The sequence below is a fragment of the Spermophilus citellus genome (genome assembly GCF_964194105.1).
Source record: "Spermophilus citellus genome assembly, chromosome: 2".
Taxonomy (NCBI): domain Eukaryota; kingdom Metazoa; phylum Chordata; class Mammalia; order Rodentia; family Sciuridae; genus Spermophilus; species Spermophilus citellus.
In genome coordinates, this window is record NC_138183.1 from 257111902 (window position 1) to 257125284 (window position 13383).

The 13383-nt window shown below is 54.0% G+C and overlaps 1 protein-coding gene across 1 annotated transcript in view; it reads left to right on the forward strand.

Moving 5' to 3' along the window:
• Nucleotides 1–9905, forward strand: part of LOC308630755 (uncharacterized protein) — a gene marked incomplete at both ends in the record, with an annotated part of 112691 nt that extends 102786 nt beyond the window's left edge. Inside the window, one exon of the mRNA XM_081261298.1 lies at nt 9190–9905. Within this exon, the coding sequence (XP_081117424.1) occupies nt 9190–9905 (716 nt within the window). The remainder of the gene's footprint in view (nt 1–9189) is intronic.
• Nucleotides 9906–13383: the final 3478 nt, after the last annotated feature.

A 13383-nucleotide genomic window follows, 5' to 3' on the forward strand; every position in this document is an offset into this window, starting at 1 on the left:
TTTGGGCTGCTCTTCTGTACTTTCATCTCTTTACCTGTTCATGTGCTAGTAGCAAGCTTTCTGATTGGCCAAGACTTTACTGTACCTTCACATCTGGCAGAGCACCCCTGTTGCTCACTAATCCTTCTTATCTCAGAAATCCACAAATTTTTAAAAAATATTTTTTTAGTTGCCGATGGGCCTTTATTTTTATTTGTATGTGGTGCTGAGAATTGAACCCAGTGCCTCATGCAAGCTAGGCAAGCGCTGTACCACTGAGCCACAACCCCAGCCCAGAAATTCACAAATTTTACACATAAATTTCGATCTGTGGGAGAAATTCTAGAATCAAATCCCTCTGAAGTTTCAGTTATGATTAAAACCATTCAAGACGTGGATCAATATAAAGAAACTAAACTTCTTATGATGTCAAGACTTCCCATGGTATTCTTTCCATTTAGCCAGTTCTCCCTTTAGGCTCCTTCTTTAAAAGTCATTTTTACATTTTCTGCAGATGTCTCAGACATTCTTTATAGATCAACTCTTAGATACAAGACTCTGTGGATCTTTTAAATAACCCTTATTTTCCATTAGGTTTTCTACACTGGGTTCTTCTCTGGGGTCTGGGGCATTAGGGATGGAACCCAAGGCCTCAAACATGCTGGGCAACTGCTCTGCCACAGAACCACCCCCAGTGTTCATTATTTATGGTGAGGAAAAATGCTCTGTGCTATAAAAATGATTGCGTTCTCACCCCAGAATAAGCTGGAGACATCCCCAGGGGTCAAAGTCAAGAACAAAGCTGATGAGCAGTGTGAACTGATCCCACAGTCCTGCTAACAACGGCAAACCTGAGCTGAGCCAAACTCAGAGACTCACCCCAGGCTGGGCGCAGCGGTGCACACCCGTAATCCCAGCAGCTCAGGAGGCTGAGGCAGGAGGATCGCGAGTTCACAGCCAGCCTCAGCAAAAGCGAGGCACTAAGCAACTCAGTGAGACCCTGTCTCTAAACAAACTACAACATAGGGCTGGGGATGTGGCTCAGTGGTTGAGTGCCCCCGAGTTCAGTCCCCGGTACCAAAATAAAAAAGACTTACCCCAGAGACCGCAGAGTGAGGATCCATGGCCCCTCGTAAACCAGCACTTTTACCTACAGGGAAAAGGTGAGCTGGAAAATGTCCAGAACCCAGCAAAGGAAATCTGGCTGCCTCTGCCTCTGCCTCTCTCCGGGGGACATGTCCCCAGGAACTCATGCCTGACCTGCATCAGACGGAGTGACGTCCCTGCTGCCACAGGGACACAGGACCCCCAGGAGTGGTCCCAGTCGGGAGGCAAGATGAGTTCCCTCGAGGACGGCTCCCTGCACCCAGACTTCATGGGACGTTTCCAGGGTTCAAGCACTAAGGCACTTGAGGCCATGATCCCAAGTCAGACACCACAGGGAGCAGCAACCACTGGGGAGAGCAGCCAGCAAATGAGGACCCCAGGAGCCCCAAATGTCAACAGGGACAGAACGCACTCAAGGTGCGTGAGCCTCCAAACCTGGAACAGGTTCTAAATACTTCCTATACCAGACCAGCGCATCTGGGAGAGGACAGAGCAGAACTGAAAATTAAAACCTCAATGCCGTCACCCAAGCAGCTGCAGCAGGAGCAAGACCAGGTGAGGGGGTGGGTAGATCCCAAGAAAATGCCCAGGTGGCCCTGAGAGACCAAGGCGGCACTGAGAAGGTCCCTGCAGATGCAGCAGGCAGCCCTGCCTAAGGCTAAGCAGCCAAAGGCTAAACCAGACACCAGTGACCAGCCGCTCAGCGCTAGGCTCAGTCCCCAGAGAACCGAAGCTCTGTCCTCATGAACACCAGTGCACAAGCCAGCAGCAGCATTCTCCACACCAGCCAGCTGGAAATGACCAACTGTCCATCAGCTGCCAAGCAGCCAGCGTGACAGAGGTCTAAACCAGGGAGGAGAGCACTGCCGGGCACTGTCACACGCATGAACCTCAACAGGAGCCAGTCACAAGAGACCACATGTCACAGGACCTGCTGACATAAAGGCTCAGAGATGAGCAGCCAGGGACAGGGCCGGGGTTCTAAGATTGACTGTGGGGACACCTGCACAAGTCTGATACACTAAAGCCACTCCACTTTACGCGTCAGACAGGCGGACTGTACAATTGTGGGTTTTATCTCAGTAAATGTTTTTTTTTTTTTTTAAGACACAGAATACACAGAAGCTATTCTAAAATAAGGGGAGGGGAATGCGGTGGGGGGCCTGGGAGTCCATCAAAATGAAAGAAAGATCTCAGGCCGGGGGGGGGGGGGGGGGGGGGGGAGGAGGTGTGGGAGAAGGGAAGAACAGTGGACTGTAACTGACCTGTGTCGGAGAGCCCCGCCACGGTGTGCATCCACAAGACACTGATTTTTAAAAAGTGTAAGTAAATAGCAAAAAGATCGGTAGAATAAGAGAAGGAAAGAGGGGGAGAAGGACGGAGGGGAACAGAAGTGACCTCTTAGGTGGACTGAATTCAAGCCAATCATATTCCATGCACTTATGATTATGTCAGAATGAATCCTGATGTTGCGTGTAGCTAATACGAACCCTTTAAAATGGGGGCAGACAGGCCCAGGAGCACAGAGTGGCAGCTTTGACGCCTCAGAGCAGAGGGTGCTCAGGAGAGGTGGGCACAGCAAGACTCCCCCACAGCAGAGGATTCCCGGGCCCCAGATTCAGTTTGCAGATGCAGCGGAAGAATCCAACACACACGAGCCCTCAGAGCGATCCAAGAGGGCACCGTCTCTCCAGGGGCCAGACCCACTGACCCACACGCAGAAGCACTGGAGCAGAATGAGCAGGGAACAGCTGCCAGCTCTGCAGCATGCCCTCTGAGCAGAGCCCCCTCCAGGGGAGGCCCGAGGGCTGCCTTCCTGCAGAACTGCAGGTGCCTCCTCAGAAACAGAGAGAGACTCGGAGGAAGGGAGTTGGACCTGCAGGAAGGGGCCTGGAGAAACAGGAGGATGCTTGGAGTGACTGGCCAGCACATGGGTGAGCTTGCCAGCAGTGACCACGCAGATGGGCAGCAGTGAGCATGTGGGGTGGAAGAACAAGAGGAGGCCAAGCTGGAAAACCGCCCCACCTAACGCAAGGGCTGGGCAGGTCCAGAGCAGCCTGGCCATGTGCTGCTCAGCAAGAGGACGCCAAGTTCCGGGCCACCTGGACAGCTTAGTGAGCCCTGCCTCAAAATGAAAATAAGAGGAAGAAATAGAGTTAGGGATGTACTCAGTGTTACAGTGTCCTGGGTTCAATCCCCAGTACCAAAAAAAAAAAGCATATGAAATTCCGGGGGCTGTCGCTAAACAGGGAAACACAGGGATTAGGATGTAGCTCAGAGGAATGAGGCACCTGTTCATGTCTCCAGGGGTCCATCCCTCGCTCTGCAAAACAAAAAGGAGATTGGGAACATAGTATGCAACTCTAAGTGAGTCAAAGGAAAACAGAAATGAATTTTGAAAGCTCCATGTAAGAGAAGGGAGAGGAAATGTTAAAAATAGAAGAGTCAAATGGGAAGGGCAGTAAGAGCAAGTCACGTGTATCATCAGTCACAAGGAAACTCAGTGGGTGAAGAACAGACACCCCAAGGATGGTCCACTCTAAAGCAGCGTCCACATGGACAGGGGCTCAGGAAGAGCGGGAAGCTGGGGTTACACCGCCAACTCCTAGGGAGGAAGGCACCTCCACCCTGCAGGGTGTTGGGAGGAGCCAGCAGCACTACAGGCATCCACACAGGAGGACGGTCCAGCCAGGAGGCCCGGACACCTAAACTGATGCTCCTCAAGTTCCACTAAGAAAAACCTGTAGGAATGACAAGGTTTAAATCCAGAACCACAGGAGCAGGGTTTGCTTTTGTGGTTGTTGTTTGGTTTAAATATTTTTTATGTAGATGGACACATGCCTTTATTTTATTTTTATGTGGTGCTGAGGATCAAACCCAGTGCCCAGGCAATTACTCTACCAACTAAGCTATGGCCCCAGCCCCAGGGGCAATTTTAATACATTTACTATCTTTCCATTGATGAAAGCAAACAACAACTTGGCACTGCAGGCAGACACGGAGGGTCCCTGGAGACCTTGGCACACGCACAGGGTATGGACCTCAGTGGGCCACCTGCAAACACCCCCTGGGGCCAGCCACCTGGACAGCTGAATAATACTGAAAACAGTGCATGTCAAAACCAGGTTACCCCCTCGGCTCAGGAAGGTTCCTGCGAGTTGGCTGTACAGAAATAGACTAGAAGTTCCTGAGCCAAGTCTGTGTTGAGAACGTGGGGAAAGGACAACAGAAAAGAAGAGAAAAGGCATGGGTCGCTAAAGGTAAGAGCAGAATAGACAAAACAGTGTGTAAAACACACAGTAGGGAGAACCAACAGAGAAAACCTGGTCTTTGAAAAGACTGGAAAAAGCAACTTCTAGAAAAGCTGGTGAGCAATGGAGAGGGAGGCAACAAGGGCCTAAGATCTGAGCGGAAGGAAGAGGGACAAAAGGACCCGCAGCAGCCCTGAAGAGTGAGAGAGAGGCACAGTGAGGAGCACGCGCCAACGGACCTGGGAGAGCAGGCAGGGAGACCGCGGGGACCCCAGCGCCTCTCAGCCGCACCGCCAGGGGGCGGTCACGAACGGCTCGGAACAGCTTCCCCAGCAAGGAGGCCCGGGCCGGTGGGTGCCTCTCACCGTGCGGTCACGAGGCCACCAGAGCCAAGCGGGCTGCAGCAGTGGGCCGAGCACACAGCCTGGCTGGTGGGGCGATGCAAAGCCAAAACGCGCCAAAGGATAACACATCCCACAAGCCACAGTGGCGGAGTGCAAGGGCTCCTCACCCCTTAAAACTGTCCCCAAATTCACCACCTGACTAAAGGGAAACACGGTCCGGCCATTCCAACGGCTGCAGAAACTATTCAGTCAAGTTCAACACGTACTCCAGACACAGGAAAAGGGATCTGCTGTGCAATTTTTCCAAAGGAGCCGTCAATTGACGTGGTGTCGTGGCATTTCTGTATCCTCCTCCCTTCTCCTAGTGATGGTCTAAAATTTGGGGGCCAACAGAGGTGAGGCAAAGAACCTCACCCCCCAACTGGCACCAAGGCTAAATTTGGGGGCCAACAGAGGTGAGGCAAGAACCTCACCCCCCCACTGGTGCATAGGCCTATCCACAAGCATGGCTGAATGCTGGACCGGTAGTCAGTGACGGGTTGATCTGATTGCAGTGGTATCAACCTAAGACAGGAGGCTGACGCCAAGAGGTCAGTTTTCCCATGACGGGTAAGAACCATATGTTGAATTGGACAACCTACCAGGCACGGTCCTTAAGCCACATTGCTTGTTGTTTAATTAATAAGAAGGGGGGAGATGCTGAGGGCCATTGCCAAGTAGGAATGATGCATCGAAATTTCCTTGTCAGCGTACCCCATGTTAAATGGACTTGCCTTGGAAATTCGCTGTGACCTTGCATGTGTGTTTGAGAAAGGTGACCCTGCTCAAGGACGAGGGTGGATCCAGGTTTAGGGTGTATCCTGCAGGTTTTAGGAAGTATCCCGGTTTAGGATCATTTGGGTTTAAGGCGTTCCGGTTTAGGACAATCTGGGTTTAGGGAAGTTCCAGGTTTAAGGTTATTGCTGCTGGGAATAGGGCGTTCCTGCTGCCTGAGTTCCCGTTGAGTTCTCGTGGAATTGAAAAGTATTTGGGACGTGAATTGTGCCGAGAACTTGGATTTCCCCAGAACGTGTGTAGAGGCCGGTGTGAGTTCGGGAATAAAGAATTGCTGTTTGAATCTACAAGGTGTGTGGTGGCTCGTGATTCTGTGCCCAGCCAAGACTGCGGCAATCTGCAAATTAGAAATGAAAGCAACCTCCCTTCATCTAAGTTGCACTCTCAGCATGTACTTACGGTCCATGTCACCCAACAGCAGAGTGTTAGAGGCATTACCTCCCAAACCAGGAGTCCAGTTGTCCACTACACCATGAAGCCCTGTCCTGATCAGAACAGTGAATCACGAAGACGAAAAGTGAACACATACTTCCAAATTTCACCAAAATGAGTGTCAGCACAGAAAATCAAAGAAAATCTACAGGTGAATCATTGGAATTAAAAATAGAACTTGGCCTGAGGCAGTGGCCCATGGCTGTAATCCCAGAGGTTTGGGAGGCTGAGGCAGGAGGATCTCGGGTTCAAAGCCAATCTTAGCAAAAGTGAGGCACTAAGCACCTCAGTGAGACCCCGTCTCTAAATAAAATACACAATAGAGCTAGGATGTGGCTTAGTGGTTGAGTGCCTCTGAGTTCAATCCCGAGTACCCCCCCCAAAAAAAAATAGAACTTGGCAAGGTTGCTGAGAACAAGAAAAATACACAAAAACAATCAACAACAGTTAGAAAACACGATTTTAAAAGGTACCATTTCCAACAGCAACCGGAAAAAAACAACAAAGTGTGTGCATAACAGTGACTCTAACCAGGAAAGCACTTAATGCAGGAAACATCAGAGTGTAAGTGTAAATACAGCCTAAAACTTTAAAATATGCTGATATGTTTAAAAAGAACATTTTTTTTTGTATGTAGATGGACAGTATGCCTTTATTTTACTTGTTTATCTTTATGTGGTGCTAAGGGTTGAACCCAGTGCCTCACACATGCTAGGCAAGTGTTCTGCACTGAGCCCCAGCCCCAGCCCATCATGTTATATGTTTCACATACATGTTCAGTATGTTTAAAATACACATGACATCCACAGATAAGAATTCAAAATCTTAAATATGACAATTCTCCCCAAATTAATCTGCAAGTTCAGCTCAGGTATAATAAACTCTGATAAAGATTCTTCCTGAAACCTGATAAGCTGAATCCACAGATACACCACCCAGGCTGTCCAGGTCACTACAGGCTGTCCTGGTTCGGGCAGCAGGATGCTAGAATAGGGACACTCTAAGAGACCTAGAGCAGACAGAAGCCAGGGGCTTGAAAAGATGGAAGAGGACAGGTCATGGGAAAACCCACAGATGCGGCCAGATCTGTTATCCACATGCAGAAAATGAGAGATGGAAACCCTGCTTCAAAAAACAAACAAGATTCAATTCTAGGTGGTTTAAACTCCAAACTTACCAGGCAAAAGTGGTGCATGCCTGTAATCCAGCTCGAGAGGCCGAAGCAACAGGGTCATAAGTTCAAGACCAGCCACAGCAACTTAGAGAGACCCTATTTCAAAATGCAGATTGAAAAGGGCTGGGGGGCTGGGATGTGGCTCAAGCAGTAGCACGCTCGCCTAGCATGCGTGCGGCCCAGGTTCGATCCTCAGCACCACATACAAAGACGTTGTGTCTGCTGAAAACTAAAAAATAAATATTAAAATTCTCTCTCTCACTAAAAAAAAAAAAAGAAAGAAAAAGAAAAGGGCTGGGGATGTGGCTTGGTGACAGAGCACCCTGGGTTCAATCCCCAGCACCACTAAATAAATAAATAATCTCCAAACTTTGAAAGCTTCACACACACACACACACACACACACACACACACACACACGTCAATCAACTTTTTGTCACTGGGACAAAACACCTGAGAACACTAACGTGAAGGAGGAAAGCTGGCTCCGTTGTCCTGGGAGGTAAGGAACAAGAGGCAAGGAACAAGACCATGGCTGAAGGGTGTGCAGGAGGAGAACTGCTCGGCTCTTGCAGCCAGGAAAGACAAGCCAGGAAAGGGCCAAGAACAAGGCTGAGTTCCCAGAGTACCACCCCCAGGACCCACTCCCTCCCCTGGGTCCCAGCCCCAGCTTCCTCCACCCCCCAGGGGGATTAGGTGAGTGCCCCCCCATGCATGGACCCACTGATGAGGTCGAGCCTTCAGGATCCAGGCACTTCCCCAAGTCCCCCTCTGCACACCGCTGCATTGGGGACCAAACCTTCACAATGAGCCTCTGGGGGACACTTCATAGTCAACCCCCACACACACTTTATTACATTCAGATGAAAACTTGGTAAAAGGGGGAAGGAAGAGGGAAAGGGGGTGGAGAGGGAGAAGGAGAGGAGGCCGAAGGCTGGGATGAGCCTGCAGTCGTGCATTATTGGTCAGAATGCAAACGTTCAAAGCACTCAGACCTCCATACAGAGAGTCAGAGCCCAATTCTGTGTGGCCAAAGGATGTGAGGAGGAAACGAAAAGAAATGAAAAGGGACCTAGAAAATGAGACGACAGCAGTGGCCCTCCCCAGGGGTCCAGGTCAAGCCCAGGGTGAGGAGGGAGAGGACAGGCCTGGGGCCTCCTCACCTCCTCAGCACCAGCTGGAACCCTCACCGTCACCATGGAAAGGGGCTGAGGGGCAAAGGCAGGCGCACCCACTCCAAACGCACTGGGAGCCTCCGCAGAAGGCGGTGCTGCTAGAGACAGCTCAACCAGAGGTCACCTCTGTGAACAGCGCTACAGCCAGAGATCAAGATGGGCCCACAGTCACCTGGAGACCCTTCGCCAGCCGTCTCAGGAGAAGCTGGCAGCAGGAGAAAGACCGCGTACCACCAATTACACAAAGGTTGAGCATGCAAAGTAAATCGAAAGGCCATCCATGCTCAGTAGGAGCGTGAGGCCCTTGGAGTGGTAATTCCAAATCTGAATAAAAACAATCTGGTGTACAAAGGAGGCTTCATCTATGTTGTGATTATTTCCGTAAGTTGGATGTTTTCTATGGCTATGTGATACATCATTCTCTGTACCCTTTGCAGATCTAAAACCTCGAGAAGTTTTTAATCAAATGTGACTCTTCAGGTAACAAAAATGGGCTGCACCCTGGGACCTTCCTCCTGTATGGACACACATTTGACAAAAGAGCTGGCCCCACTGGGCACCTGACAAGCACTAAACATGGGCCATACACAAGGGTTGCTGTTAAGAGGGACACGGGATAAAGAGGACCTAAAAATGGCACAAACAGGAACCAGGAAGTGACCAGGTGCCCAGCTTCACACCTGACCCAGGCAGGTACTTAAAGCCCAGGCTCAGGAGGCCCCACACCTCACTCCTCCCTCTCCACCTGCTCCTCTCACCTCCTCCACCCTTCACCTCCAGAACCATGACCTGCTGTGGCTGCTCAGGGGGCTGTGGCTCCAGCTGTGGGGGCTGTGGCTCCAGTTGCTGCAAGCCCGTGTGCTGCTGCAAGCCCGTGTGCTGCTGTGTACCAGCCTGTTCCTGCTCCAGCTGTGGCTCCTGTGGGGGCTGCAAGGGGGGCTGTAGCTCCTGTGGAGGCTGCAAGTCCAGCTGCTGTCAGTCCAGCTGCTGCAAGCCCTGCTGCTGCCAGTCCAGCTGCTGCAAGCCCTGCTGCTGCCAGGACAGCTGCTGCAAGCCCTGCTGCTGCCAGGACAGCTGCTGCAAGCCCTGCTGCTGCCAGGACAGCTGCTGCAAGTCCAGCTGCTGCAAGCCCTGCTGCTGCCAGGACAGCTGCTGCAAACCCTGCTGCTCCTCAGGCTGTGGGTCCTCTTGCTGCCAGTCCAGCTGCTGCAAACCCTGCTGCTCCTCAGGCTGTGGGTCCTCTTGCTGCCAGTCCAGCTGCTGCAAACCCTGCTGCTCCTCAGGCTGTGGGTCCTCTTGCTGTCAGTCCAGCTGCTGCAAACCCTGCTGCTCCTCAGGCTGTGGGTCCTCTTGCTGTCAGTCCAGCTGCTGCAAACCCTGCTGCTCCTCAGGTTGTGGGTCCTCTTGCTGCCAGTCCAGCTGCTGCAAACCCTGCTGCTCCTCAGGCTGTGGGTCCTCTTGCTGCCAGTCCAGCTGCTGCAAACCCAGCTGCTGCCAGGACAGCTGCTGCAAGTCCAGCTGCTGCAAGCCCTGCTGCTCTTCAGGCTGTGGGTCCTCCTGCTGCCAGTCCAGCTGCTGTGTCCCCGTGTGCTGCCAGTGCAAGATCTGATTTCTGATTTTCAACTTTGCAAGGTTCTTATCAGGTTGGTGCCATGCCTGGTCAGGAGTCAGGGATTCCCGCCCAGGCTTTCCCAGTTATTTCCTGGCACCCTCTGAGCCAGTCTTTTTCTCCACCCACAGTCCTCTCTCCTGTCCTCCCTTGCCAAACATGCACACTTCTCTCTGGACTCCTGCCGAGAAATGCCACAGGCCCTTGTCTTCAAGGAGAATGGCTTCCAGTGCCTCCTCCTCCAACCTCTGCTGACCCTCCTCACCCCTGTAGCCCGTGCCCATCCCCACCCTTCCCCATCACAGGCAGCCTGCAGCAGCAGGGGTCCTCAGCTGCTTGCTCTATAATCTCTCGGAGCTCAGACCTCTGTCCTTAGACATCTAATAAACCCAGTTACCCACACCCACTGTGTGCTCATGTCTATCTTCCCAAGGGCTGGGACATACGGGACCAAAACCTGTGACTGTACTGTGATCTCCACACGCCCTGAACCAGACCAGAGCCCTATAGGTACGGCGTGGCCCTCCATGCACTGTGGCTGTCACCAGCAGGAACACCAGTGACTGCCCAGCCCTGGCCCTCACTGCAGTTCCTCCTTCGCGGGGTCGCTGTGGCCTCCTCCACCAGGTCATCGTGGCCTCCTTCGCAGTTCTGTCTTGGCCAGCTCAGGTGTGTCACAAACACTAGACACGGGGGTGGGGGGCTTATCAACAAGAGAGGTGATTCCTGAGAGTCCAAGAGGGAGGTGGGGCTGAACCTGTGACTAGGGACGACGGAGGGTGTGCAGTCGGGGGGGGGGGGACGACAAATCACAGCAGTCCCCAGCTCCCCAGGGAAACTTCTGATACCCTGTGCACCTCCCTCCTTGTCCTTGAACTTGGACCTCATTCTGCAGATTCTGGAAACCAGGTTCAGGGTGTTTGGTTATTTGAGGTGTGAGAGACGGAAGGTCAGAGAGAAGTGGGGAGGCCACGAGAAAGGCGGGTGGCCCAGGGACCAAGGGGTGCTTGGGGGCGGGCAGGGTCTTCCCCGCGCCGCCTGCCTTCCCCGGGCTCTCAGCCGTCCTGCCCACAGCCGTCCCCATGGCTCGGTGGACTCCAGGCCTCAGCATCCCCGCTGGTGCGGGTTCATGCACAGACGCACATTCCTGCTCCCAAGGACCTCCCCACCACTCGCTCTCAGGCCCAGCCGCCTCAGGGCACATGAGCTTTGGCTCGGCCTGCTCCAGGTCCAAAAGGGGACAATGGGAACCTCAGGGAGGTCTCCAGAGGCAGCTGCCTGAGCAGCCACGCGCAGCAGGCCAGGGTGATCACACACTGGTGGAGGCCCTGCCATCCAGGAGGAAGTGTCCAGTGTGTCAGTACTGAAGCAGACGAGGCCACAGCGCACAGACCCGTGCCCACTCTGAGAAGGTCCGGCTTTGACATGAGACTAACACGTAAGTTCAGCCACAGAGAGGAAGGTGGGAGGCCCGGCCCACACAGCTGGTGTGTTGCATGGATGACGGATGCGTCCGTGAAGGGCCTGCTGGGGCTACCTCTCCATGCAGGTCTCAGCCTGTCACACAGGCCATTCCTGGCCTCACCAGGGGCCTCCTGCCTCCTGGGTCTCCTTCCTGTCTGCCCAGCACCACGAGGCTCATCTTCATGGACCACCAGCTACCACCAGCTGGACTTGTCCCAAAAGTCACAGCAGGGACATTCCCTCAGGGAGGCTCAGGTTGTCCTGATACGGGGCCAGTGAGGATTCCAAAGGAAGCAGCCAGCAGTAAAGGCCAAGGCACCCAGAGGGCTGCAGCCTCCTGGCGACAAGAGCAAGGGGAGGGGACACAGTGCCCAGCGATGTCTGCGGTGAGGCTGGGTGGTGCTCAGAAGGCGGAAGGGACCCGGCTTGGGTGGGTGAGTCTCTAGTGTTGAACTGCGTGTTTGATCATCCCTTGTTTGGGGGCCACGGCCTGAATACCCTGCTCAGTGCCTGGGAATGTCCAAGGCCTGGCTGGTGCTCTAGCCTGCAGGGACCTGCAGTGACAGGCTGCAGTGAGGTCAGTCAAGGCAGAAAGGAAATAGCTGGCCTGGGGGACCCTACAGACACACACCTGTACAGACAGGGAGAGGAGGAAACCAGCCACCTGGGCCCAAACAGCTGGTGGTGGTGCGGGGGCTGGGGGCAGCAGAGGACCAGGGGTCTCCTGTGCAGCCCCCAAACTGCCCTGCAGCCTTGCTGTCTGGGTTGGTTTCAATGGCCACGGTGCTTCCAAGCCAGGGAGATTGCCGTCATACTGACAAAACCTGGTAGACTCCCAGCACAGGGGCAGGCCCAAACCTCAGGGCTGTGGCTGCTCCCAGTGACCAGCGGCTGACGGGAAGACCCGGCCCCTGGACCGAGATAACCAGTGTGTTATCAGGATCTGCCTCTGCAGTAGGGGCCTCCGTCCCTCGTCAGTGCCAAGGCCCTCTGTGGAAGCCGCGTGGGGCCAGGAAGACAGATCCCGGCACCTAGCACCAGACAAAACGCAGGACACGACAAATAACTCAGGCCACGTGTAGCTGTGGGAATCCCCAAGGCGCCAGTTGGTAGTTCTTGAGACCAAAAGGGCCTCGAGGAAGTCAAGCACCCTCCAGTGGGGGAGTTAAGCCACCCCACAGCCCAGCCTACACCCCAGCACCCCGATTCAACCCCCAGAAGAAGCAGCATTGGCATGGAGCTGGGCCTGGCACCCGGTGAGGCCAAGGGCCGAGACTGCTCCTCTGGATGTGACGCTCACCTGAGCACGGAGGCAGCCCAGGAAGCACCCAGAGAGCCAGCTGTGGGTGGACGGCAACTAGTATAGACTGGGGACTAAAGAATGTCCTTCCTGCAGGTACCGTGGTGCCAAACTGTCATCCCAGAAACTCAAGAGGCTAGAGGATCACAAGTTTGGGGCCAGCCTCAATATTTTAGAGAGACCCTGTCTCAAAATAAAAAATAAAAAGGGCTGAGGATGTGGCTCAGTGGTTAAGCATCCCTGGGTTATATCTCCCATACCACAGGAAGGAGGGGCAGTGGGAGAGGAAGAAGAGGGGGAGAGGGAGAAGGGAGAGAAGTGGGAGGGGGAGGGGGAGGAGGAGGAAGGGGGAGGGGGAGAAGGGGAAGGGGGAGGGGGAGGAAGGGGAGGGGTAGGGGGAGAAAGGGGGAGGGGGAGGAAGGGGAGGGGGAGGAGGAGGAGGAAGGGGGAGAGGGAGAAGGGAGAGAAGTGGGAGGGGGAGGGGGAAGAGGAGGAAGGGGGAGGGGGAGGAAGGGGAGGGGTAGGGGGAGAAAGGGGGAGGGGGAGGAAGGGGAGGGGGAGGAGGAGGAGGAAGGGGGAGAGGGAGAAGGGAGAGAAGTGAAAGGGAGGAGGAAGAAGGGGGAGGGGGAGGAAGGGGAGGGGTAGGGGGAGAAAGGGGGAGGGGGAGGAAGGGGAGGGGGAGGAGGAGGAGGAAGGGGGAGAGGGAGAAGGGAG